This window comes from Halichoeres trimaculatus, unplaced genomic scaffold, assembly GCF_033239565.1.
Source record: "Halichoeres trimaculatus isolate MK-OKI-2021-1 unplaced genomic scaffold, fHalTri1.1 fHalTri1_scaffold_11, whole genome shotgun sequence".
Lineage (NCBI taxonomy): Eukaryota > Metazoa > Chordata > Actinopteri > Labriformes > Labridae > Halichoeres > Halichoeres trimaculatus.
Window position 1 is genome coordinate 24,340,326 of NW_027437189.1, and position 24,325 is coordinate 24,364,650.

Here is a 24,325-nt window from a genome sequence, read left to right on the forward strand (position 1 = left end):
ACTGTGGTTTTCAAGTGTGGTCCAAGTGGTATCATTCCCAAGTGTTGGCTGGCAAACACTTAGGTTAAAGTAAATGGGTTTTTACCCTTCAGATGTTCACACAAATGACCATCTATTTTTTTTTTTTAAAGAATATCTATTACAGACAAGTCCAAGTAGGTGCCATCAGTTCTCATACAAATGACTGAACGTCCTCTTCATTCAAGAGTTGTTGAGCTCAGCGTGAAGAGTAGCCACTTCTCAGAAAGAGCCCTGACCAGATGTCCTTCACTGCCATTTGAAAAGTACACTCAGAGCCCTGAAAAGGACACCAGCACTCTCAAAGATCCAGGGATAGAATTATCAATCAGATTAAGAGCTATGAACTGAATAGTCACAAGTTACTCAGTAAGTTACGGCAGGCTAGCAATGACTGAGGTGAGGAAGTTTGACCTCATTACAAGGTGACGCTGATCCTAAAAGAAGCTGAATCATCCCCTGATGAAAGTCTGTTTCCACAGACTTGGGCAAAAGAGACAAACGTGGAAGAAATGTAGACTGGAAAGACAGAATGAATAACAGCAGGTAGGTGTAATTTACGAGCAGCTGTGCTATTTTTTTCCCTTCACGCAGCACGTGGAAAAGGGAGGCACTAGGACCTGCAGTTAGCCTCATGGAGAGGGAGGGAGCAGCCCTGGGACTCCTCAACTAAACTTTTAGAACAATCCATTTCCCAAAGAGTGTGGGAGGGAGACAGACAGAAGTGGATGGCCCGAGACCTGGATTCACAGCTTTAAAAGCAGGAGCGGGATTTTTGGAGTTGGGATAATTCTGTCCTTGGTCTGGAGAGAAAGAGTGAGGTGGAATATAACCAGGTTTTATTGGGAAGTTGTCACTCAGTGGGAAGGGAAGAGGAGCATTAACAGGGCGGTGAGTAATACATTATTGTTTTACAACACCAATTAAACTGTGTGTAAATACTTAAGGTGTGTGTTGTGCAGGAAAATCAAGAAACAGACTTTCCCAGAAGATTCACACCAAAGTTTAGTCATATCTGCTCATTAAGTGAAAGTGGAGCCTGTGAGTTCAGGAGCCAGTCAGATCTCTGCAGTTTCTCCCTGCACTCACAGAAGGTATCTGAAAAGCTCTGTTAGAGTTTGTTTCTACAAATTTTCATTTAGTTACAGTGGTTTTCTGATGTAAGTGGATGGAGGGATAAATGATAATGGAGGGGGAGAAAAAGGGGACTGTAGGTGAGGAATAGAAAGAGGGGGTCTCTAAACTTCAATGTGAAACAGATCACTGTTCACAATCTCCGGGGACATCAGGTTACCTTCTTTTTCTCCCTCTCTCCCTCCTTCCTTTCTATCTGTCTCTTTTTCTCTGTCCCCCTCTTTCTTTTTCTATCTGTCTCTCCCTGCGCTCATGTTACACAACCCTTAAAGGACCTGTAGATGCTGATGATCTCCAATGTCCACATGAAGTTTGCTGCTGAGGTTATCCTTGTGTACGTCAGGGTGGGGTGTACCGCCAGCGAGGGTGTGACACCTTATCAATATCATCAACTTTGAAATGTTTATTTGGGTGTAATTGTGTGTGTGTGTGTGTGTGTGTGTGTGTGTGTGTGTGTGTGTGTGTGTGTGTGTGTGTGTGTGTGCAACATGTGTGCTAAACACAGACCTCATGCCTGCCACTCCTACCAGGGAATTCCTTTCGGGACTTTGACAGGAGAGGAATGTCACCGCGGACCAACATTTACACACACACACACAAACAAACATCACACTTAACCATGCCCCTAAAGTCTGACTTCTATTTATGTTAAAACTTACACACACACGCTTACAACTGTACACCCACAATGCTGCAGAAAGCATCTGTGTACATCTGCGTTGGACCAGAACATGCTCTGAAACTATCAGCAAATAGAGTAAAACTCTCAGGAGAAAAGCACTCGGTACAAAACTAGATTGTCTAAATTGTTTACGAGCTTCACTTTTCCTGCCAGTGTGTGCCGTAGGGGAGCCGAGTATGTTTTCATCACCTCTCTGTTGGTCCACAGAGGAAGTGGGAAGAGAAAGCTGCAGCAGTCGGGTTGTATATCTTGCATGACATCTCAACAGATACTGCACTTTGTCGACACGCTTAACACAGACCATGTCCCCCTAAAGACATTCATATGCAAATGTGTCAGAGGCCTTCAACTGTACACACCAGCTTTGTAAATGTGATATCCATTGTTGTGTAGCAGCACCAACTGGCTTTGTGAATATTTTGTTTATTAAACTGACTCCTCAGAGTCAAAGTTAAAAATTCATTGTCCCCTTTTGGTTCCACGAAGCGAGCAGGCTGCACTGACACTATTTGAACGACATCAGCTGACAAACTTACACTCTGACGTCAACGATTCAAAAGAAAGTGAGCTCACTCATATCATGTTGGTAAAACAGAAAACAGTAACAACTTGTCAACTTTAAACACAAATTCCTCTAAATCAAGATTAATATCTGCGTCAAGCAAGTCAATGCTAAAGCAAGCACCTGTCTTTGTGCCTGGTATTCACCGCTGCTAACCAGGATTCTTTACTCTTCTTTTGGCTAAATAACGTAAAAAAATGCTTTTAAACCAGTTTTAATTCTTTTGATAAGATTTTGGTTTTTAGTTATAACAGGAAAATGGTCATTATTCACTCTTGAAACTCAAAGGCTGATCCGACGTCACGGCTAAAAAAAGCTTAGGCCTCGTAAACTGTTGTGTGTACGTATGTGTATGGAGGGCAGATGGACAGTGCTGTTTTCCCCCCGCTGACAAAGATGTCTGATTATTCATGACCCTCTCAGGTTTCTCTTTGAAGCTGAATTACAGCTTTCCCTAATGTTAGCACCTGTGTGTGCATGAATGTATGTATGTGTGTGTGAGAAAGACAGAAAGAGGAGATGAGGTGAAACATAATTTTCAACATTGCGAAAGAAAATAAGTCATGACATTAACATGTAAAAAAAAAGAAAAGACAACAGTTACAGAACTATCTTCATCTGGAGAGTGAGGTTAGCAGATCATAGTTTGAGTGTTTACTGAAAATGTACCATGAGTGATGAACAAGGCCAACCAGGTATAAAGAGCAGATTTCAAAGAAATACAAAAGCCCAACTTCAATGGTTGGTTAACCAGTATATTCCTCCAGGTTTGCTCCTGTCAGCTGACCAGCGAGCAGCTAAAAGTGCTCTCCTAGATTTTGCCAAAATGCTATTTTAAGACTCAGGGCTCATGACATTCACTGAGGTACATGCGTTTTCTGAGGTGTTGAGATGCATTGGAACTGTAAGTTTAGAAACAGTCTTAGTTACGCAACTGAAAACATTTCATGAAAAGATGTAGTGCGTTTGATAAAAAACAGTTTACCCAACTCAACTACTATCATGCTCTCTGCTCACCTCATATTATGTCACCTTCTCAGCAGGTATGCATATCTGTAATTTTTTCATCTTAGATTAGTTCAGGAAATTACCTCAAGAGTACACCTCTTAAACACACACAAGGGTGTAAAAAAAAGCTGTCTAGACTGTATGGGACACCTGTGCAGCACACCTGGGCTGACAATTTTATTGTGTCCATTTCACCTGAGGGCCTGAAACTGACCTCACAGATCCTGGAGGACAGATTGAAAAGACATCATCACAGGACTTATTCCCAAAATGTGTTTGAATGGTTCTCAACACAAGCTCTTGTGCCAAGAATATTGCTTATGCTCTAACATCTAAATTCAAAACCTAATGCACTGGATGGATCATGCACGTGTGTTAATCAAGCAGCAACCTTCAGAGCGAAGTCAATGTGAGATGGTCGTGGTATCTCTGTTAGGTCACATGTTGAAAAATACATTTTTACAGCAAAATTCAACATGAGTCAGCCAAGTTCAAAAAGCAGATTTGCCTCTTTAGCTTCTTTATTTATTCTTGCACACAATACAGGAGAGTCTTTCTTTAGGGCTCATTTGTTAATATCAATACCATGTAAAGGCTCAGGATGGGGTTAACAGACAGGTGGTAAGATTTCAGAATGGAAGTATTCTCAAGTTATTTCTATGTCAAAGGGAATCAAAGATTTGAAGTTGGAACTACCAAGAAAAAAAAATGGAGATAGAAAAAAAGTTGTTATTCAAACAAAGTTGCTCCAAATGCTCAGGTTGAATCATAACTAGGGATAGGTACCGAATTAGGTGCTTTTATAGGTACCGACCAAATCCTGTCAAAAGTACCGGGTATCGATTCACATAAAACCAAAAGGTACCCTGTTAAGGTACCCAAATGCATCCTTGTGACTGTGAGGGAGTGGAAGGGTAGAAGATTTTCCATGCTAGAAATAAATGCAGCATTGCAAGGTTATATATTGAAAAAAAACACTTGTCAAATTGAAAATTTTCTATATTTTATTTTTAAACATATTGATATTTTTCACAACATAAACACAAAAAAGTACCAAAACTTGGTACCGTTGAGTACCGGTACCGATTGCCAGGTACCGGGCATCAGTACCGTATCGTTTCAAATGTAAAAGGTACCCATCCCTAATCATAACAAAATAAAATCCCATTTATTGTGACCTTAAGGTTAAAGTAAAATTCATTTTGATCATTAAATTACAGTAAAACCACTGCATTGGATTATCTGGCCCCATTTGCACAACAACGTTTCATATCAAAATGCTAAAACGCTGTGAAAAAAACCTGTGTTTACACGGAGACACAGAGGGGCCAAAAACGCTGTTGTAAGCATGCCAGGCCTGTAGTCGGCGCTATAACTGTCTTGTCCAGAAGCCGCTTTTGGTAGACTTCAACCGAAGTAGAGTTGAGGCGATCATCTGGTGTATTGCTGAATACTAAGTGCATAAGTGGAGCAACAGATACACATTTTGTATTATGACAGTCAGCAGATACAGCATAAGCACAACATGGTTGTCTGCGACGATCCTGACAATGGTACTGTTACACTGTCGTACACGCTTGCACGAGACGGAGCGTGACATCAGCGTTTCCACTAAAAAAAAGACAGCTTACTGTTGACACGGAGAGGATGTCAGCAGCAATTCAGAAAAAATCCACTCTGGAGGCTGTTATCAAAAGGTCGGCTAAAGCGCCGTTTCTGTGTAAACGCAAGGCCAAAATGCAAAATTACTTTTGCATTTCACTCTAAAACCACTGTCATGTAAACGGCCCCTCTGCTTAAATATCTCGACTTCTGCCGAGAAGGGAAGAAGCAGTAAAAGTGTCAAGGTCCCTGGCACACCCCAGTAGTTACAACTGAAACACAGACTTCTAGTCATGTTCTAGTTAAATTTTAATAAGATTTAGCATCTTTTATTTTTTTATGTTCTCTCATATTCTGTTTCGTTTGATCTAGATATATCCAATGAAGCAAGGCAAAGCCAAACTTTGAAATGGCTCCAAAATAAGAGCATGCAATTTCACTGCAGCTCAATTTAAAATAACTTCAAAACACAAGTTTCATTTGAAGACCCAAACATACCATTAGGGAAACCTCTCAGCCTACCTGGCTGTGGTGTAGGTGGTGTTTAAGCATTCAGAACAATGATTGCTGTTCAAGATAATCAATGGCTGAAGCAGTAAGCCCTGCTTTCAATGTCTCCTGGGTCTCCAGAGTAGCAGTCTGGTACAGGTCAGAGCACAGAATGTGGGAGAAACATCTGGTGTAAAGTGAACCAGCTGAAGTGTTTAGTCGGGAGGTAAAAGGTCAGAGTTTGGGCCTGAGGTGACGTCTGTGTTTGAGGAGGAAAACTGGAGGTCAGCGCAGGTCAGGATCTTGAAACGTGTGACACCAGGAGGAGAGGAGAATATGGAAACTCAATGTCACCTTACAAGTTTCTTTCTGCAGTAATTCTTGTTGAAATTTCCTTTACAAACAACATCTCACAATGTTTGGGAGAAAACGTATTCAATAGAAAATCAAGTTAACTTTGTTTGACAGGCCAAACCTTCTTGATCTCAGCAGAATTGTTGTCAGACTTGGGCGGGAATGTTTTATCCCAGCACCTTTCTTCCCCATATGGACCTGGTTTCAGTCTTTCTGCACGGCACTGAATCAAGAATAATGCACTCCTGTGTTTGGACTTTTCTATACATTGGAAAGAAAATCCCGCTCTGTTAATGCAAGTTGGCTTTTGTGCTTGACTGTTGAAGCTCTGATTTCGACAGGTGCTTGATCAAAGGGTGTAGTGTTTGCCTGTGTCTGCCTGTTTCTGTTTCTATGTCTGTGCACCAGTGTGTGCTCTATATGCTGTAAGAATGACATCTGAATGTGCAGACATGCCTGCTCATTCCACATCAAATGCCTCTATGACTTTCAGCTATGGCTCTCTCTCATGCATGTGCACGCAGCCCAAACACACAGTAGCTGATAAATCATTGAACTGCCTGAGCTTTGCTATCTGCAAGAATAACACTGTTGTGGTCTTAATCTTTTGACTAAGTGCACATCTGATGTTTCAAATTGTTTCACTGCAGCCCCTTTTCATCTTTCCATGTGTGTGTGCATTCGGATTAATGTGATGACACCATCTCACTCTCACTTTTCTTTCCCTTTATCCCAATTGGAGGCTTGTCTGGACATGACACCCTCTCTTGTTGCCATCAACAGAACAAGAAAACTTTATCCTTTGAAATTCTAAACGGCCTACAAAGTGTGATCAATATTTTTATTTAAAGAAGAAAAGAGAAAGAGAGTCATGGAAAAGCTTCAAATTTTAGGTTCTTACAAAGTTTTTAAAAAGAATATGTTTATTGCAAAATGTTTGAGAAGACAGCTGAATGCAAACCTCACCAGCATCAGATGGATGTGGTTTGAGCATGTATATGATTAACCCGCATGTATGTATGTGTGTTTATGTGTGTTTGTGTTGGATACTCATCAAACACTCAAACACGCCTTAGCCCCAAGGATACAAGAGAGGCCACTTGTTATGCACTTATTTGGATTATGTTGAATTGGGAATGCGCAGTATGCAGGAGGATGAGCCTCTGGCTCATTGTTAGAGTTTAGTCGCCCACACATTAAGCAGAAATGTATGAATTGTAATTCTTTTTTAACTGCTCTCCACCTCCGCCTGTGACCTGAAACAAAACTTGGTTCAAGAAAGAGTTTTTCAGACTTCAGGACAGATGGCTGGCCATGACAACTTTCAATACTCCAATTTCTATTTGTTGAATTCACAGTTAAACCCAGTCATTACGCTCTGTAGTTAATATTAAATCATCTAAATCCTCGCTGCAGGTCACATACACGCAACACAAACAAGCAGACACACTGGAAAGTAGCCTCTCTTATCTCTTTCACCATAGCTCTGCTTACAGGCTGAGCATGGCATTCTGCTAACAGACAGAAGATGGGCCTGGGAGGTCCCACACAGACAGGTGGTTGACATCAGTGAGTGGGGTGGGGGATATGGACCAAGAGAGAACAAGAAAAAAGGGAGATGACAAGAAGATGTGGAGACCACACAAAGCAGAAAATGGACAGGTCAAGTCTTTCTAGAGAAAGTTCAGGCTGTAATCAAAAAATGGTGGGAGTGAAGACAGCATCAATTTTTTTTTTAAGTATCTGGAGGATTTGCAACAACTCTGACAAGGCCTTTCACAACTGTGAAGCAGTGTCTTTATATACAACTATACAACACAGCAGAGCACTCTGGGTGAAAAAAGACTCAGTTTTCTTTCACTGTAATTCCAAATCATGATTGATAGTAGCTTAAAAGCACCAAAAGATGAAAAGAAAGTAAAATAGACGTGAATCTCTTACATTTTTTTGTAAAGCTGAATACAATTTATTGCATCAAACCTAAACTTGGAAGAATTAAAAAATGTCAAATAAGTAAATAAGAATTGATGGTAATATCTGTAGGCTATTTGGGTTTCCTGACAGTTGGGTGCCCTACTCTGATTTGCATCAGATTCCTGGATTAGATGTCCCAAACTGGCTGGTCGACCTTTAACCCCAAAACGACAAAAGACATCTGAATGACATTCAGCAATGTAATCCATGTTACACCAATATGGAAGCCAAGCTCAGCAAAAGCGCACAGACAAAGCATTTTTAAAAGCTTCTATTAAACTGCTGCTTTAAAGTGAACATGTGTTTTAATCACAACATGCCTCAAGAGAGGCCTCACATAGGGCTGTTGGGCTTCTTGGTTGACTGTCTTGCCAGGATATTCACAGGTGGATACTAATATGTGATGGCGTTGCAAACACTTTTACAACAGCATTCAAGTACAAACAATGAACGAAAAACCGCACATGCATATTCTAATGTCTGACGCATCATATACCCATTGGTGTCTATGGGTCCACACCCATGCTTATGGCATCATGAGAGACCGCATCACCAATGGGGCGTCATGGAAATTTTGGGTTTCTGAGTGAGCCAGTCAGTCTTTACGCCCACGTGTCGCCGAGGAGCAAATTTACCTGAGTGACTCATTCACAATCGCTCCTCTGCTGTTTTGTTTGCTTCAGCATGTAGTCAAAGTGTCACATGCAAATCTATACACTCCATTTCTATCAAGGTATACAAGCAGTAAACGTATTCAGGGCACAGATTTCACTCTGTCTGATGAGTCAAATCAGGCTTCAGTGACTCATTCAAATATGAGTCAGTGATCTTTATCAGAAAAAATGTCTGAGATTTATCTCACCTGATGTCTATTTGCCAATATAGTTTTGCTAGCCTCAGGAGGGTTTCGTAAGCATGAATATTAATCTTCTTCTTTGACAACATAGATGCTTTTTGAGGCCTGGAGTCATTTTTCTCATAACAAGTCATTGGCCTTAGCTATAACCTTCAGGTTGTTGGTTTTCTGTCTCCATGCCTTTGAAAGAAAGAGCCTAGCAATAAAACTCACGTGTACCTCTTTTATCGCCAACTCTTGGTAACTCCCTGTAGCATTCATCTTCCTTCCTTCCACCCTTGTCCTTGAACTCTCTTTGTTTCCAGTTTTGCACTTAAACATCTTTCTCATCTGATTCTCTTTTCTTCTATCACATAGGCTTTTTTCCCAAAATTCCCAAGACTTACCATTGCCCTTCTCTACCCCACCCACCATGACATGTTGCCTCTCCTTGTCCCTTGATGTCCGCTTGTTTTCTCTCCATCCTTCTGTCTTCATCTCTCTCTGTGGCCCGACAGGCATTCCTGACTCTGGTCCTCCTCTTCTGGAAGCTCCACTCAGGGATCATAGATTCTCACAAGAAAGGGGAAGTTATTACTTGGCCATGCCAAAAGACTAACCACTTGTCATGAGAAGATTGCTGAATGTCAAGGTCATGAAAACTAGAGGTCTGGAAACATGTTCATCATTGTGTTCATCCTGCCTTCAAGGCCTGGAAGACCGGCCTCCCACGTGAGCTGGCTCAGTGCGTAGAGAGGTTGGGATGACTGCAGAAGGGCCATGTTGCAGAGAGGAAAAAGAAAAAATCAAGAACTCTCAACAACAGGATTGGGAGTCTGTAGGCGTGCTTCAATGCCAAAAGACCCTCGTGCCTCAAGTTCAGACTGCAGTCAGGAGTTCATTGTAACGATAAAGACATTCGTTGACATAAAGAAGGACATGCAGTAGTTATCTCAGTAAAAGTGCCAAGCTGACGCACACTAAGGTCTACATAATATAGTATCAAAAGTAAAAGCTTGTTTGTTTGTTTTTCTCTGAATCTCTGAACCCAGATAAGAAAGAAATCTATTCAGCAAAGTACCTAAGGGCTGACACCAGTACAAGGTTTGGAAAAATATTGCGTTAGAGTTAACAGGCCTTCAATATTAGCATTGCAAGAAACTGTTAATGTTCAGGAAGAAGAAACTAGTAAGTTCTTAAGCAAATATAACTGACCTCACATGACCTTGTGATTTATTAGGGATGTGCGGGTTTAATTGGTGAGATGATGTCACATCATCACTCTTGTGCATCAGATTTAAAACTTGGTGAAATGAATTACTAATATCCTTATTATAAGAGGTCTAAAATGTTGACAACAAGCATAGATGACAGCTTACATTGGGGTTTGGTTTGGTAGAACTAGAAAATTGTGGTAAAGTTGTATGTATAGAGTGTGTGATTAAACTGGCATATAACCACTCAAGTGGAGCAATGCCAACCAGCAAAGGTAAGTAGATGTTAGCTGGTGATGCTGGCTCTGATAACATCCAGTTTGGCTACAATTCCACAATTTCATTTATTAGATGCTCACCAGCTAGAATTTAGACTGGGGTAATAAATCTTGATAAGTTTGATTGGCTGCCATCTAGTGCCAGAACGAATGCCTGTTGTTCTTGTTTGTGTTTTTAACATGATGACATGTGCCACAATCTTCAAACCAGTAGCACAATCTGTGATTATATGTTTAACTTTCTTTTAAGATGAGTTGGTCAGTCAGGATTTATATTTACATTTGAAATTTGAAAGTGGTAAATTATCACTTTGGAACATTCCCATGTTTCCTCTAGAGTCGATGCAGCCCTTGCTTTATTTAAGGTCTTTTTTTAATTTAAGACTTTATAACCAGGAAAACCTCATTAAGATGGATACATTTTAATTGGGTCCTTGTTATGAGTCCTTCCCTAACGTCTAAATTAAAGTTTATAAAATGTGTTAAAAAAGTATGCGGCTCTTGTCAAGGGCTACCAGAGCTCTCATGCATAAGAACCCTTAGTACTAACTCTAGCAACAGGCTAGCATGCCTTCTAGTGATGCTCTAAGGCTCAGTGGTTATGATGATGGTCCTCATCTAATATTCACACATGGACAAATTGAACCTTGTAATGCCATTCTTAATGTTGTGCATGAACACAGAACCGAATGCACTGACTGAACATACTCATATTATATCAAAAGGTGAACTGAATGGCTTGATTTGCAACTCCTGAATGGGAACATGGGTGTATTTGACTCTGAAGAAAGTGAACAACTGCTTATATTCCGAGGGAGAAATAGTAATGATTACCGAGAATTACCAAGCCTTAACTTTTGTGGCAGTGCCCGGTCCAATGACTTGAGAAAGTTTCAGGGCAAATCAGAACCAATACACCTTAACTTGTTAGGCTAAAAGGAGATGTAGAATAGAGAATTAGTTTTTTTGTGTTTTCTGTGTTTCTTCATCCTCCAGAAACCTTAAGTCAAATCAGCCTTAAAAGTTATGGTAGAGTTTCTCTTAATTTGCAAAGATACAGAGTTTTTTAATGTGCAATTGGGACTTTATTGGCTTTCAAACGGAATACTTATATGATTCTCTCGTGTAATTCAGTGATACATTTGGATCAGGACATGTCGAAGGGGGTTTGTGTGGCCTTCCTTCACTTTACTACATCATCACTTCTGAGAGCGCCCTCTTACATCTGTGTCAAGGTACTCCTGATCACCCCTGTAATCCGTCTCTAAATCCACCACTGGCTGTGCATCAAAGCCCACTCTCCTAGCCTTCAATAAGGACACAGACCATATCTCAAACACAGCAAATCATTCGTACTGCATCTTTTCTTTCTTTGGGAAACAGAATACACCACACAGTAAGATGAAACTAAGTGTGTTAGTAAGTCACAAATCTAGCACAAAGAGCTGCTTTACTCAACTTACCTAGTGTCTTGAACATAGCTCCTGCTGAAAGTTTTTCCTTGGGCTTTTTACTAAAACAACACAAAGATTCAATCTTCCCATTATGACGAATCTTTGACCGACAGCGAGACAGTGTGTGACAACAAGGGAAAGTCTGAGGTTAAACTGGAGACGCTTCTCTGCTTTGTATCAGGATTGCCACAAAAGAAAACACTGGAACAAATGTTGTGCCAAGAGTCAACTAACAGTTTTGACCACATGTTGTATTATGAGTGGTTTAAGACGCTTTGTCAGCTGAAAACTGATAAAATTACACAGACTCAAGAACTTGTGTTCTGTAGTTGTGGATTTGAATGTGTGACTTGTTAATGTCTGAGTGCTTACGAAGCTTTGCATATGAAAGAGAAAGGATTACACTAATGGACACTAACACTGCCTGGTATGCAGGATTAACATTAACTCGTAGGTAATTACCTTTTTCTCAACTGCACTGACCTATTTCCTTTTTTTGTCATGACCTGTAAATATGTACTTTTCTTCAAGAAGTGAAAGTGGAACCATCTGCAGGCATGAGACAAACTGTTTCAATTATCCCAGTTTCTGGACAAATTCTTTCCTCTACCAGTGAGTGAGTGAAATCCTATTGTCTGTGGTTCTGGCATTTCATTACAGAAATCCCATTACAGCTTCTGAAGCAGTAGCCAATTATCTGTTTCCCACATAACAAAATAATAAACAAAACAAAAACACAGACAGGCTTAGAGATGGCCAAGTTGGATTAGCTCCCCATAGAGATAGATTATGGACATGCTCAAACAGAGGAGAATGTTTCTTTTTAACAAAGGGACACAAGAGCAGCTTTCTGCACCTGCACATATGCTAAAATCTCTCATCACTGCCAGTTACAAAAATGCTAATGTATCCAGGAAGTCACAGCTGTCTTTTAGCGATGAAAGAAAAGACAAATGTTTGTTCAGAGTCCAGGAGAATAAAAGGAGGCAATGGATCAATAAATCCATTAGACTGATGGGTGAAAGAAGGAAAGAAGCAGAGAAAGTCACCAGTATTTAACACAGGATAACAGCTATCCCCTGTTGGTTCTCCAAAACAGCAGGTTCATTTACAGGGATGAGTTTTCTTAAGCTGCTAACTGTCTTACATACTAACCAGCAAAGACTTTGTTGCAGCATCATAAAACATCATACATACCAGGTAATATACTCTGTACATGGAACACAAGTCAAAGTTTTGTAAACGTGCTTCAATCATCTGTCATTGAGCTAATCTGAAAATTTCACCTTTTCTGTTTTAATAGTGTATTCTAGTGACTGTTGGTTTATTAACTTACAACCAATGGTCAACTTGCACTTAGATGAGTTGTGTGGACTGACTGTTGTGTGTTGATTAGAGCGACTCCTTTGGCTTGAATTGGTAGTGCTTTTACAGGATAAATACACCATTTCCCATGAGCAGCATCACCCAGTTATGAAAGCATGGCTGTTACAAAGACAGAGCTTTTGTTATGGAAGCAGAATGACTAGCTGCACATCTACTGCTCATACTTTATTGTGTTGCAGGTTGCAGAGTGATGGGGTAGTTATATATTTATAGATGGGGGTTGTAATGCATGTTAAACCATAGATTCAATATAGAGTGGACAGTGTGGCTCTGCTATTTACCACTGTGCAGTTTTGAAGTCAAAATTCCCCCGTCACAAGCGCAGCCATTGCAGCAGTTGAGCAGCCAGAGTCTGCGCTGTAGAGACTGTGAGGGATTCTGGGAGAACCTGAGTGGAGCTGGGTGACAAAAATAATTATTATTTTTTTCTTTTAATAGTCAAATCACTTCTTGACTCTACCTCCCGACACATCCCCGAAAAAAATACATGAGAAAGGCAGCTGTCAATCATTGTTAAATGTTAAACGTTAAACGTTAAACGTAAAACCTCGTTTTTAACCTCGTATAACTAATGAAAACGAAACTTTTCAGAAAAAAAGAGGACTTGAATACAAGACAGCCAAATAATATCTTCAAATCACCACAACAATCAGACGTGAGTAACATTTTTACGAGGAGTATTAATTTTTTTAAGTTTGACCACAACCCATCTGGAATGACTGGAAAGCCGAATTTTTTAACCTATACTGCAGCCAGCCACCAGGGGGAGCAGTTTTTGTGGAGACCTCACTTCGAGCCAAGTAAGAGGACGTCCATTTTTTTACAGTCTATGGTTAAAACACAAATAGCCGAACCTGTGTTCTAGTCCAAACTAAGAAAAAACAATACTACTGATCTAATTTAAAATCATGGATTACGAACAGGCAACTATATAACTACAAAAAAGGAAATTTTATAAGATCAGTTATAAAGTCGTCACAGGGCTTTGACACCAGTGTGTTGTGTATCCTGAAATGGAATCACTTTTACAAAATGTGTAGACTACATCACATGGATATCCAATACAGCATCCTTCAATAGAGGGAAAACTCAGACAGAGATAGGTACAACAAATGCACAGACAAGCAGCGGCTTTTGAAAGAGATGAAAGGCCTTTTCTTCAGCAGGTATATGAAAGCTCTGTGTAGATTCTTTATCAGCTACCACTACACCAGCTATAAAGGGGGACTCTGATATACTAAATCTTAAAGGCGCCACACATTTCTATAACTTCTCGATGTCTGTTCTCTCACTTCTTGGCACCATGCTCTTTAGCGGTTTTATTTCAGGTAAATGTGTTTGCCCATAAATCCTGAGACCACAGACACGTTCAGAGGTCTTTTTGGCATGATGTTACTGAGCTGGGAAACTGTTCAGCGGACGACTAAAGCTTCTGCTACTATCAGCCAACTATAGAACAGAAGTCTTATTAGAGCTACTTTACTTTTCAGAGAAATATAAAATTAAGCTGTTAGGAAACTAAGCTGTACGTCGTCCGAGCCAGATTTTTTTTTAACTGCTGCACCTCATGAACCCATCAAGCTAATGTAAAAAGTGCGTATGATGTCTCTCACAACACTGTAGCAGTTGGTTGGCGCAGGCTGTTTTGTAAACTACACGGCCTTTTGTTCTGCACCTCTTGCATCATTTGTCATTGCCCTGAGGAGTCAAGTGCTTTCACAGGTTGTGTGTGTCTGTCAGTTTGACATCCGCTCTCACTCTTCTTGATGCTTGCACTGCACAGTCTACTTTTTGAAGTATCCCTGATGTACAACAGGTGCCTTTGTTCTAACAGCACATGTCTCTAAAACATGAGGCCAAGGGGAGAGGACAGGGCAGAAGATGACTCCTCTCACCTCCTCTGATCTGTAGTTCTAGTTTTTCTGCCAAACTAACATCTGATGTACAAATCTATAAACCACCCGCTTAAGTTTATTGTGACGTAAAAAATATCCATGACCAAAAATGTCCACATGCAAGACTTTCAGAGTGTTTTTTAGCCAGATCCCTGACAGCTACTCCAGAACGTATGGAGAGAGCAGCTTCATTGTGCTTTTAGCAGTAACTGCATTACATCATTTTGCGTGACAAAAACTTGATTCATGGCAGACTCTTGGCTGTTGTATTCATCTAACATGGCGGTTTGTCTAAACTGTGACGAGCAGATTGTCTTCCTGTGGATAACAAGCTTTGATTATGATCATACAAAGCAGAATGAAGGCATGTAGCTCTGTAGGGTTGAAAGGCGCCCGATGCATATTTGCATTATTCTGCAGACTTATCTTCACTGCAGAGATTTCTGATTAAGCCTTTTCCAAAAATAAAAACTTTTGTCTCTAAGGACTTTGTCAGCCAGTTTGTCAAACATTAACAGGGACTAATTCAGAAATATGTAGCGGCTAAATCGTTTTGATATTTGGGTGCATGTAAAAGGAAAAAGCGAGCAAGCTGACCTGGCAGTCCTCTCTCCTGATAATTATTTCCAGCAGATGACAGCAGGAGGAACTGCGCTACACTGACACGATGAGAGACACAGAAAAACTGTTTACCTTTCTCTGTTTTTCCCTGCATCACCCTCTCCCTGTCTCTTTCCTCTCCATCTGTGCAAGCTATCTGTCTGTCTCTCCTTCTCACCCGCTTATAATCTCAGGCAGCTGTCATCACTGCAAGAAACGGTGTGTGTCTGTTGGAGAGAGCTGTTGACAAGCCACTCGCGCGTGTCTTTAACAAGAACTCGTATCTAATGACTAATACATCGTACAGATAGGAAGAAACCTTTTGCTGAATGTAAACTAACCTTGGGCTGATGGCAGGACACGCTCCTCCTCTAATGGCACACGTTTTTTACCCCACCTGCCTCATCGCTATTGTATCACAGTCAACACTGCTCTGAAACCACATGCAGATCTTTGGCAGCTAAGCTACCAGAATCTGATCGACTAAGCATCTTGTATGCTGGCAGACTAAATGAGAATGTGTTACACGCTAGCACTTCCAGTAAATGAGGTACTGTTGCTCTGCTGCCTTTGGCCTGAACAATTAGTCTCTGTCTGTAGTGTTTAACTTTCATGCTGCCTAATGATTGGTTTCCCAGGTTGCAGCATTAGCAGCTGCTTGACTTATGTCTTCTTTCCAACATCCTTTCTTCATTATTAGCAATCATGTTTAACCAGGTAGTACCTTTTGCTGCCATGGATGCTTGTGCAAACGCAAAGCAAAGGATGACTCAATAGTAATACTCGATTTACAGTTTGGCAAAGCTGCAGGATGTGCCTTTTATAAGAGGGAGCCTCCTTAGAGCATCCACATGAAGCTAATTTACAAAGCCTGTTGCCATAAACATCCTTGATGCAAAATGTACAAAGCATGAATCATAAAAGAATCTCAAATAGCTGCATTGTTTATTCCAGCGTGTATTAACACAGTATGTTAAGGCTCTGCAAATTTGAACCATGCTGTGACTGTCATTTCTCCAGTGTTTGCTGTGACTGTTTTGGAATACCTTTGCTATTATTTTGCTGGAACATATATGCAGAACTTGTTCTTAAATTTTTAAGGACACCTCCCTTGTGTGTTTTTGTACTTTGACTTTTCTGCCTGGAAACTGAAGAGAAAAGCAGCTTAGTGTCTTGTGCTTAAAGTCCAGGAAGCCTCATAAGGCACTTTGAGACTTTCTACTTTACCAGATCTTAACATTTTAATAAAGGATGTTTGCAAAAAAGGATGGGTACTGATCAAATTCCATACCGAGTACCGATTTACATAAAATCAAACGGTACCATGTTTCGGTAGACCTACCTAAACACATCCTTGTGACTGTGAGGGAGTGAGAGTAGGCAATTTTCCATGCTGGACTTGAACACAGCATTGGAAGTCTGTATTGAGAAATAAATGTTAGAGGTCCTATATTCTGCTCCTTTTCTGCAGTTTAATATGTATCATTGATGTCTACATTAAATGGTTTTAACACGTTTTGGTCCAAAAAGCCATTAATCAAGCACAGCAGCGTTGTTTCCAGGCTCTCATAGCCCCTCTGTTCAGAACGCTCTGATTTAGTGGGCATGACCTTCACATGTAGATGAGACACCGGTGATACCGCCCTGCTCTTCCGCGTCACTGAAAGTGGCGCCACAAGCTCCGAGTGCACAATGTTTAGAAAACAGTGAAGCTCATTCACTGTAACATTACAGGCTAAAACAACAGGCTAACTGCAGCAAAAGTTAGCATCCTGAAGCTAACATAGAGACAGGGGGGACACTGAGGAAAAGCTCTTACATCTGCTCCACAGCACACAGCATTTAAAATACTCACTTTTCCAGGGTCCGAGGTTTGTTGGCAGATGATTGGTAATGCGCCTGAATTCAGGACCAGTCTATTTGCTAGCCCTCTGTTGTACTGTCCAAAGTTGGAAAAGTAGTCGGCCATGAAGTGACTAGCACACACATCCACAGTTTTACTGAGTGTAGCTGGAACATTTCCTTGATAAATGAACTCTAGCCACTTAGTCTTGTCTTCTTCTGAGATGGGAAGCTTGTGCATGGAACTATGTGGCTGTTTACAGCCAAAAACAGAGCAGTGATGGCTCTTCAACTTAAGCAGTCTCTTTCCTGCTGCTGGAGTGATTTCTCTCCAACAGCGGGGAGAGGAGTGGGCGGGGAGGGGGTTCAGGGGTTTCTGCTCCAGTGGACCAATAAGGTCAGATTTGCTCCTGATTGGTCAAAAAAGGAATCACTGACGTCGGCAAATCCCCAAAATCTAATCAGCTCGTTTTAGGTCAGGATTTTACATTCAGGTTTTGTCATTAAATATCACATTTTGTGGGGTGGGAGGAAAGCCAAAGACCCACAAATTTCACTAAAAGACTTAATAAAGTGATTTTTGCATAATATGGGACCTTTAAATTGAAAAACTTTGAAATTTTATTATACACAGATCAGATACAGATACTGATTGGTATCGGGCACTGGTAGGGTGTCATTTCGAATGTGAAAGGTACCCATCCCTATTCACGAGTATGTAAATCAGTTGACATTTTTTGCTTTGGGCCCTGTCAGCTATCCCAAAATCTGGGTGGATTATAGAGCTTCCCAATGAAACTAGCAGTGCGCAAGTTTCTAGAGAACTATAACACAAACAAACAGAACTGGAAGGGCATCCAGACTCTATTCACCGCGCAACAGGAAAACCCAAGCAGCAGCAATCTACAGGCCACCACGGTGGTGAACGTGAAATCTCTGCAGCTATGAGGGGGTTGGCAGTATCACCAGACAGATTCAGATCCAGGTCTGCGGTAATCCAGTAAATCAGATGTGCTCTGTAAACTGCCCTGACCTCTGTGCTCCCGCAAGGCTGTGTTTACGCTGGCTCCTCAGGCATTAAACACATGCCACATATTTTTAACATTAGGATCCTCCCGACTCACCCTGGGCCATGTAAATAGTGCTCTGCCCGTCAGCCAGGATCAATCAACCCGCTGCTTGTTTGGACCAGCCCCATGTGTGTGAGTGAAATCACTGGTGGGTCAGTTTCTCAGAAGTCTCAAACAATAGTTCCTCTCCAAGAATACCTGACTGTTTCACAGATTTAATGCCAAACCGATGCTGAAGTATGCATTCTTTCATCCAAATATGAGCACCCTCTGGACATTTTAAAGTATCTAATCAGGAATCAAAGTCCTTCATTTTAATAAAGGAAAAACTTCATTAAGTGTATCTGCATTAAGATCTCATGTAAAACAGCCTCTTTTGAAGACCATGGAAAAATCTGACGAGAGCATGCTCATTGTGGCTTCCAGCCCCATCATTCTGGGTCACTATTCAGCTACAAACCATCACATTAAAAAATCTTTTGTAAACACGTAACAGTATGAGGGGTTCTAAGCAGTAACTATGAGTAAACACATTATTGGCACGGTTGAAGAGCAGTATTAAATATCCAAAACAGCAAAACGTTCCCAAATATTCACTAAAAAAAGGTTTTACTCTGCATTCACACACTGATAATGTTGCATTCTGTCATTGCCCTGGAGACAAACAAGAATTAAAAACATGGTCTAAAAAAGCACCCAGAACGCAGAAAATACCTGTCAAAATCAGGAACATTCCCATGCATACTTGTTGCTCTTCTTGAGGGAACAGAGTGGATCAGATTTTGAAACTGTTCAGCTGCTTGATGCTGTTTTAAAAGAGGTCAGTACAGTCCAAATAGGTATACAGACAACAGCGACCTCTTCTGGTCATTGTGTGCCAAACAGGGATGATTTAAGTGCTTCTATTTGCCTAGAGGACCAGTGTGCCCCATAAGGTGAAATAAAACCTTTTAGTTTGTGTCACATCTGGAAACACAACCATGAGCATTCTCCTGACCTCTTGCATTATTTCCTATCAAGTTCAAATATTTTCAATGTAAGAGATAAACATTTCTGACTCTGATAAACATTTCCAACTCAGTACAAGTCAACAAAGCTGGATTCCACAGAACACTAGATAAGTCTAAAATACTGACACGCCAGTTTCCAGTCAACCTCAGTAACCTTTTGAGTGTTTGTTTAGGAGAAGGTGTGTGTATACGCTTCCAGGCATCCGTAAAAACACCCCTGCATGCATTCTTCCATGAGCATGTATGGCATGTCTGACTACTTTGTTGGTTTGATCCTTTCCTGAACATCCTATATTAATGATTGCAAGTTAAACGTGTCTTAGGTTCAATTTATAGCATCTAACGAGGTGTGAAATGCCGCACATTCCAATGTATGGCAAGTCTTAGCTCCAAGAGTCAAACATGGTGAGTGTGTGTGTGTTCCTTATATGAGATAAGAGCAGATAGTGGTAAATTGTGTATGAGAGAGCAGAGGTGGTCTGAGCAGAGAGATAAGGGTTATGCCGTGCTCCAAAGCCCTCTGCAAAACATATTTAACTTAATTCATAGCATTTTATATATTAATACTTGATAAAAAAAAAATGGGCAGGGTACAGGTCAAACAGGACATTCCTAAAAAGTCTAAAGTTTTCAAATCTGGGAAACAAGTTTCATGTTTATTTACTGAGAAACTGTGCCACAGTCATTTCTTAGCTGAGATTATGTTGATAATGTTAAGCTGTTTTTTGGCCTTTAGTCTCCAGGATTTGAGTTTTATGGCTTTGTGCAGTGCTTTAGACGCTTATGAGGACAGTCCCATGCTCTGAATGTGTTGTGGTTCTTTGAGTACTGCAAATAAATGTCCTGGCAACAAGTTAAAGTTAAGTCTTCACTCAAAGCATGCCTTTGTGTAATAGTTAATATAAGAGCTGAGTCCATTTGAATGGCCAAGTTAAGTTTTTCAACTATATGTGTGTTACAGAGTTGTGGTTCAGGGGGTCCAGATGGCAGGCATGAGGGGCCCGGCCTGCACTGGAGTCTGGCTCTAGAGTCCACAGGGGCTCCCACTTCAACTGGACACATTCCACAGGTACACATAAACACCCAGCACAGCCACATACAAGCAAGACACGTCTGAGTTCAAGGACCAGAGATGGCTCCATGATGGTGGAAATGGAGAAAACATGTTTCTTAAAGGTGCAGCGTGTGGAAATTATCAGCAAAAAAGACTAAGTGGAGAGTATTATCAGTTACTTTTAAAGTAGTGCATAATGACCTTAATGTAAAAATCATTTTGTCCTTTCTCTCTCAAAATTAGCCAGCTATATACAAAAGAAGCTAGCCCCTTTACACAGACGCCACCATGTTTTACTGCCGTTTTTCCTCTGTAGCTCAGAACAGAAGAACTGATAACATACAGAGTTTTGTATAGAGTGAAAGGCATGTTTTGCTGGTTGGGAGACAAAGAATAAAGAGATTGTTGTGTGCAGAATAATTTGTTCCTTAGATAAAAACTAAGGGGCATCTCGTCCTCAAAGGTCACTTCACTTCACCTGATGTGCGGCCTATCAACCTAAAATCTGGCAGCTAGATATCACCCAACATCCCCATTTCTACTCATTTTATCTTTGACAAGAAAATTTACCTGTTTAATAGATCAGCAGAAAAGTGCTATTGATGCTAACCTAACAACATCCCAATCAAAGACTCCAACTAGTTCTTTCATCTTAACCTGGGCATCTCAGAAACAACTGTTTAAATGACATCTCACACGTCAGACCAATAATAGCTATATCAATAACAGATAAATGTCAGATCTGGCAGAAAATGCTGTTTTAGTTCAGGGAGCATTCATGGATTAAGCTGAAGCAGAGTTGTTACTGCATATCGATGAGCATTGATTAACCACTTCCAAGCAAGCAGAAAAAATATAAAGTTATGATCTAGAGCTAGTTTAGCAAACCAAACAAGTAGCACGATACCAGTTACTAGCATGACAAATACAGATGCACATGAACACCTTACCTCGCACCCCGGTGTTGTGATAAATCCATAACCGTTGAGTTGTTGAGCGACGGATTGTTGAAGTCCGACAGGAAAACTTTTCCTCTCTTTTGGTGAAAACAAACGGCTAAATAAAATCCACACGCCATTTTTATACACATTGTCGAATTACTTAGTTTCACTTATCACGGTGCAAAAACCGAAGAAGAACAGGTCAATTTGTTCGCACTGTGTACTTGCATGAAAATGATTGGCCGGGTCTAGTCACATGACTTTGATGAGCCAATCATACGGAACCTTTCAATTATAACGCGCTACCTTGTGTTATAAAAGCTAGTTTTAAGAGATGCACGCAGATTGCTTATTCTTTGTGTAAAAGTCAAGCTTAAGCAACTTATTTTAAATTCAAATTTGGAAAGAATTATTTTTTTTGTATAAATTAGCTTTTATTTCTGTTCATTTATTTCTGCTCTGTAAGCAGTTTCAAGTATGTCTAATCTGCAAATGTATTTTAAGCAATGTACATGCATGTCTTAATCCTAACTGTATTATCCTTGATCCTTATGGACTCAGGACGTGTGCCCATGAGGTCGTCACCACTGGTCCTGCTCTTCCTGATCGGCGTCCAGGCTGTACTGAACATGTCAGGTGGATTGGCCTGGAGCGCCGGAGCAGCCAACCACAGAGTAGGACAGCAGGCAGTAGCCAATCACAGAGCAGGACAGCAGCAGACAGCAGCAGGGGACCACATTTCTGTACACCATTCTTCACAGGATCTTCGCAGAACAAGCCACCACAGGACCAAGAGGCCCCATCGGGCAGCTTCACATACTCAAGATAGGAGCCCTGTAGTTGGGCACTCTACATCAGATTCCTTACCTGACCCCTCCATCCCAGTGGTGGACCCCAAGCTCTTCTCTAAAAGGCGTTACCGCTCTTCGCCTCGAGTTGTCTTCAGTGAGGAGACCCCTTCTCATGACGCCCTGGAGGATGAGGGCTATGACATTGAAGGGGTGAGGGGTGTGAGGGTGAGGCGCAGGGCAGGGGCACACGCCATGCACCGAGGAGAGTACTCAGTGTGTGAAAGCATGAATAACTGGGTTGGGAACCTGACAAAAGCCACGGACATGGCTGGAAACGAGGTGACGGTGCTGCCCAATGTAACAATCAACAATGTGGTGAAGAAACAGTTCTTCTATGAGACCACCTGTCGCTTCCCCACTCACAGAGGCTCCGGGGCTGCAAATGGAGGGAGGCCAGGGGGGAAAGGTGGAAAACAGGGCTCCAGATCAGGCAACTCAGGCTGTCTTGGCATCGACAGCCGCCATTGGAACTCATACTGCACCAACACACACATATTCGTGAGCGCCCTGACCATCCACAAGGAACGGACAGCCTGGCGTTTCATCCGTATCAATGCTGCCTGTGTGTGTGTTCTCAGCCGGAAGTCTTGGGCAGGACGACTGGGGCGCTGACCACTGAACTATGAACCCAGCACACACATTTCTACTAAACAGCCACTGCAGCTTTATTGCCAATACTGTAATTCTCCTCCCCACCTCCTCTTGAACATATACGCACACTGACAATAGCACTCAGCCCACACATAAACACACACACATACATACACACCCACAGCTCAATCATCCAACTCCCTGGCCCTCCTGACCCTACCTCAGTCCAAGAAATCCTGGTTGTTAAGTTATGAGGACTGCATGTCATATTTATGGTTTATACAGTCAATTATGAAAATATATACAATATGTGTATATATATAAATGAATTGAAGCTTTTAATGTTTTTATTGTTGTGTTGTTTATGCTGTTATTTATTAAACACTTCAGTACTTGCCCGGTTTTTTGTGTCAATTTGAGACAAAACTGGTTTACATTTAGGATGAGTGGTGACCACCCAAACAATGACCTCAAAGATTTGTTACTTTATGTCCATAACAAAATACATTTGAAATATGAAAGGATAGCTGGTAGTAATAAATCTACAAAGAATTATCACTCTACAGTGTTTTTACTCTCCATCTCCTCTTAGCTCATTAATTTGGTTCATATGGTCGGCAAATTTAGGTGTTTTTGTTTATTTTTAGTCTAGTTCAAACTTGGACATATTCCCTGTTGTTACAAATAATGCAGTGTAAAATACCTTCCCCATCAAAACTTTGTTTAAAGGGACAGTGTGCACTTTCTCAGTGATCTTAAGGTTTAGATTGGGTTTGAAAAAGAAGTCAGAAATAGTGTTAGATTGAGTTCAGATAGGATTTGGCATAGGTTTGGAGTGGGTTTAGACTGAATGGTCAGATTAGGTTTAAATATGGTTTGGAAGGGATATCTGGATTAGGTCCAGATTGGGTTTGGACCGGATTCAGATTTGGTTAGGATTAGGTTCAGACCAAATGCCCAGATTAGGTTTCAATTGGGTTTAGCGGACCAGACAATCAGGTTAGGCCCAGATCTCCAGATTAGATTTGGATTGAGTTCAGATGGGATGTCCCACTTTGCAGCCGCAAGATACACAAACACATATTTAACTTGAGTGCAAACATCTGTTTCGTGGGGATGAGAATAGCACGCATTTCACCACAGATCTCAGATTGGCTTTAGACCCAATTTTTGGTTCATTTTGAGGCAAATTAGCTCTTCATGTGGGATTTATCTGAGTGTTTCATTCATTTTAGTCTTACATAACTGCTTACAATCAAACTTTTTGTTTTTTTGTTTTTTTTTTTAAACAAAACAAGCTTGAAATCAACCGGATAGAGCTTGACTTCACAAACAGAATGTCTGAAACCAAAATCTGGATTAGGATTTAATTGATTTCTGATCAGATGTCAGGTTAAGGTTTGGATTGGTTTTGGACTGGATGGGAATCATGAAAAAGGTAAAATATCTCTGAAAGTATTAGTGAAACAGACATGAAACGT

At 40.9% G+C, this 24,325-nt stretch overlaps 1 protein-coding gene across 1 annotated transcript; it reads left to right on the forward strand.

Annotated features, from left to right (window-relative positions):
* The first annotated feature begins 739 nt into the window (after positions 1-739).
* Positions 740-23,107, forward strand: ngfa (nerve growth factor a (beta polypeptide)). The gene is made up of 3 exons (XM_074681340.1): positions 740-909; positions 20,369-20,476; positions 21,964-23,107. Exon 3 carries the CDS (start codon positions 21,975-21,977, stop codon positions 22,863-22,865), a length of 891 nt encoding a protein of 296 aa, XP_074537441.1. The 5' UTR covers positions 740-909; positions 20,369-20,476; positions 21,964-21,974; the 3' UTR covers positions 22,866-23,107.
* The last annotated feature ends 1,218 nt before the right edge of the window (positions 23,108-24,325 follow it).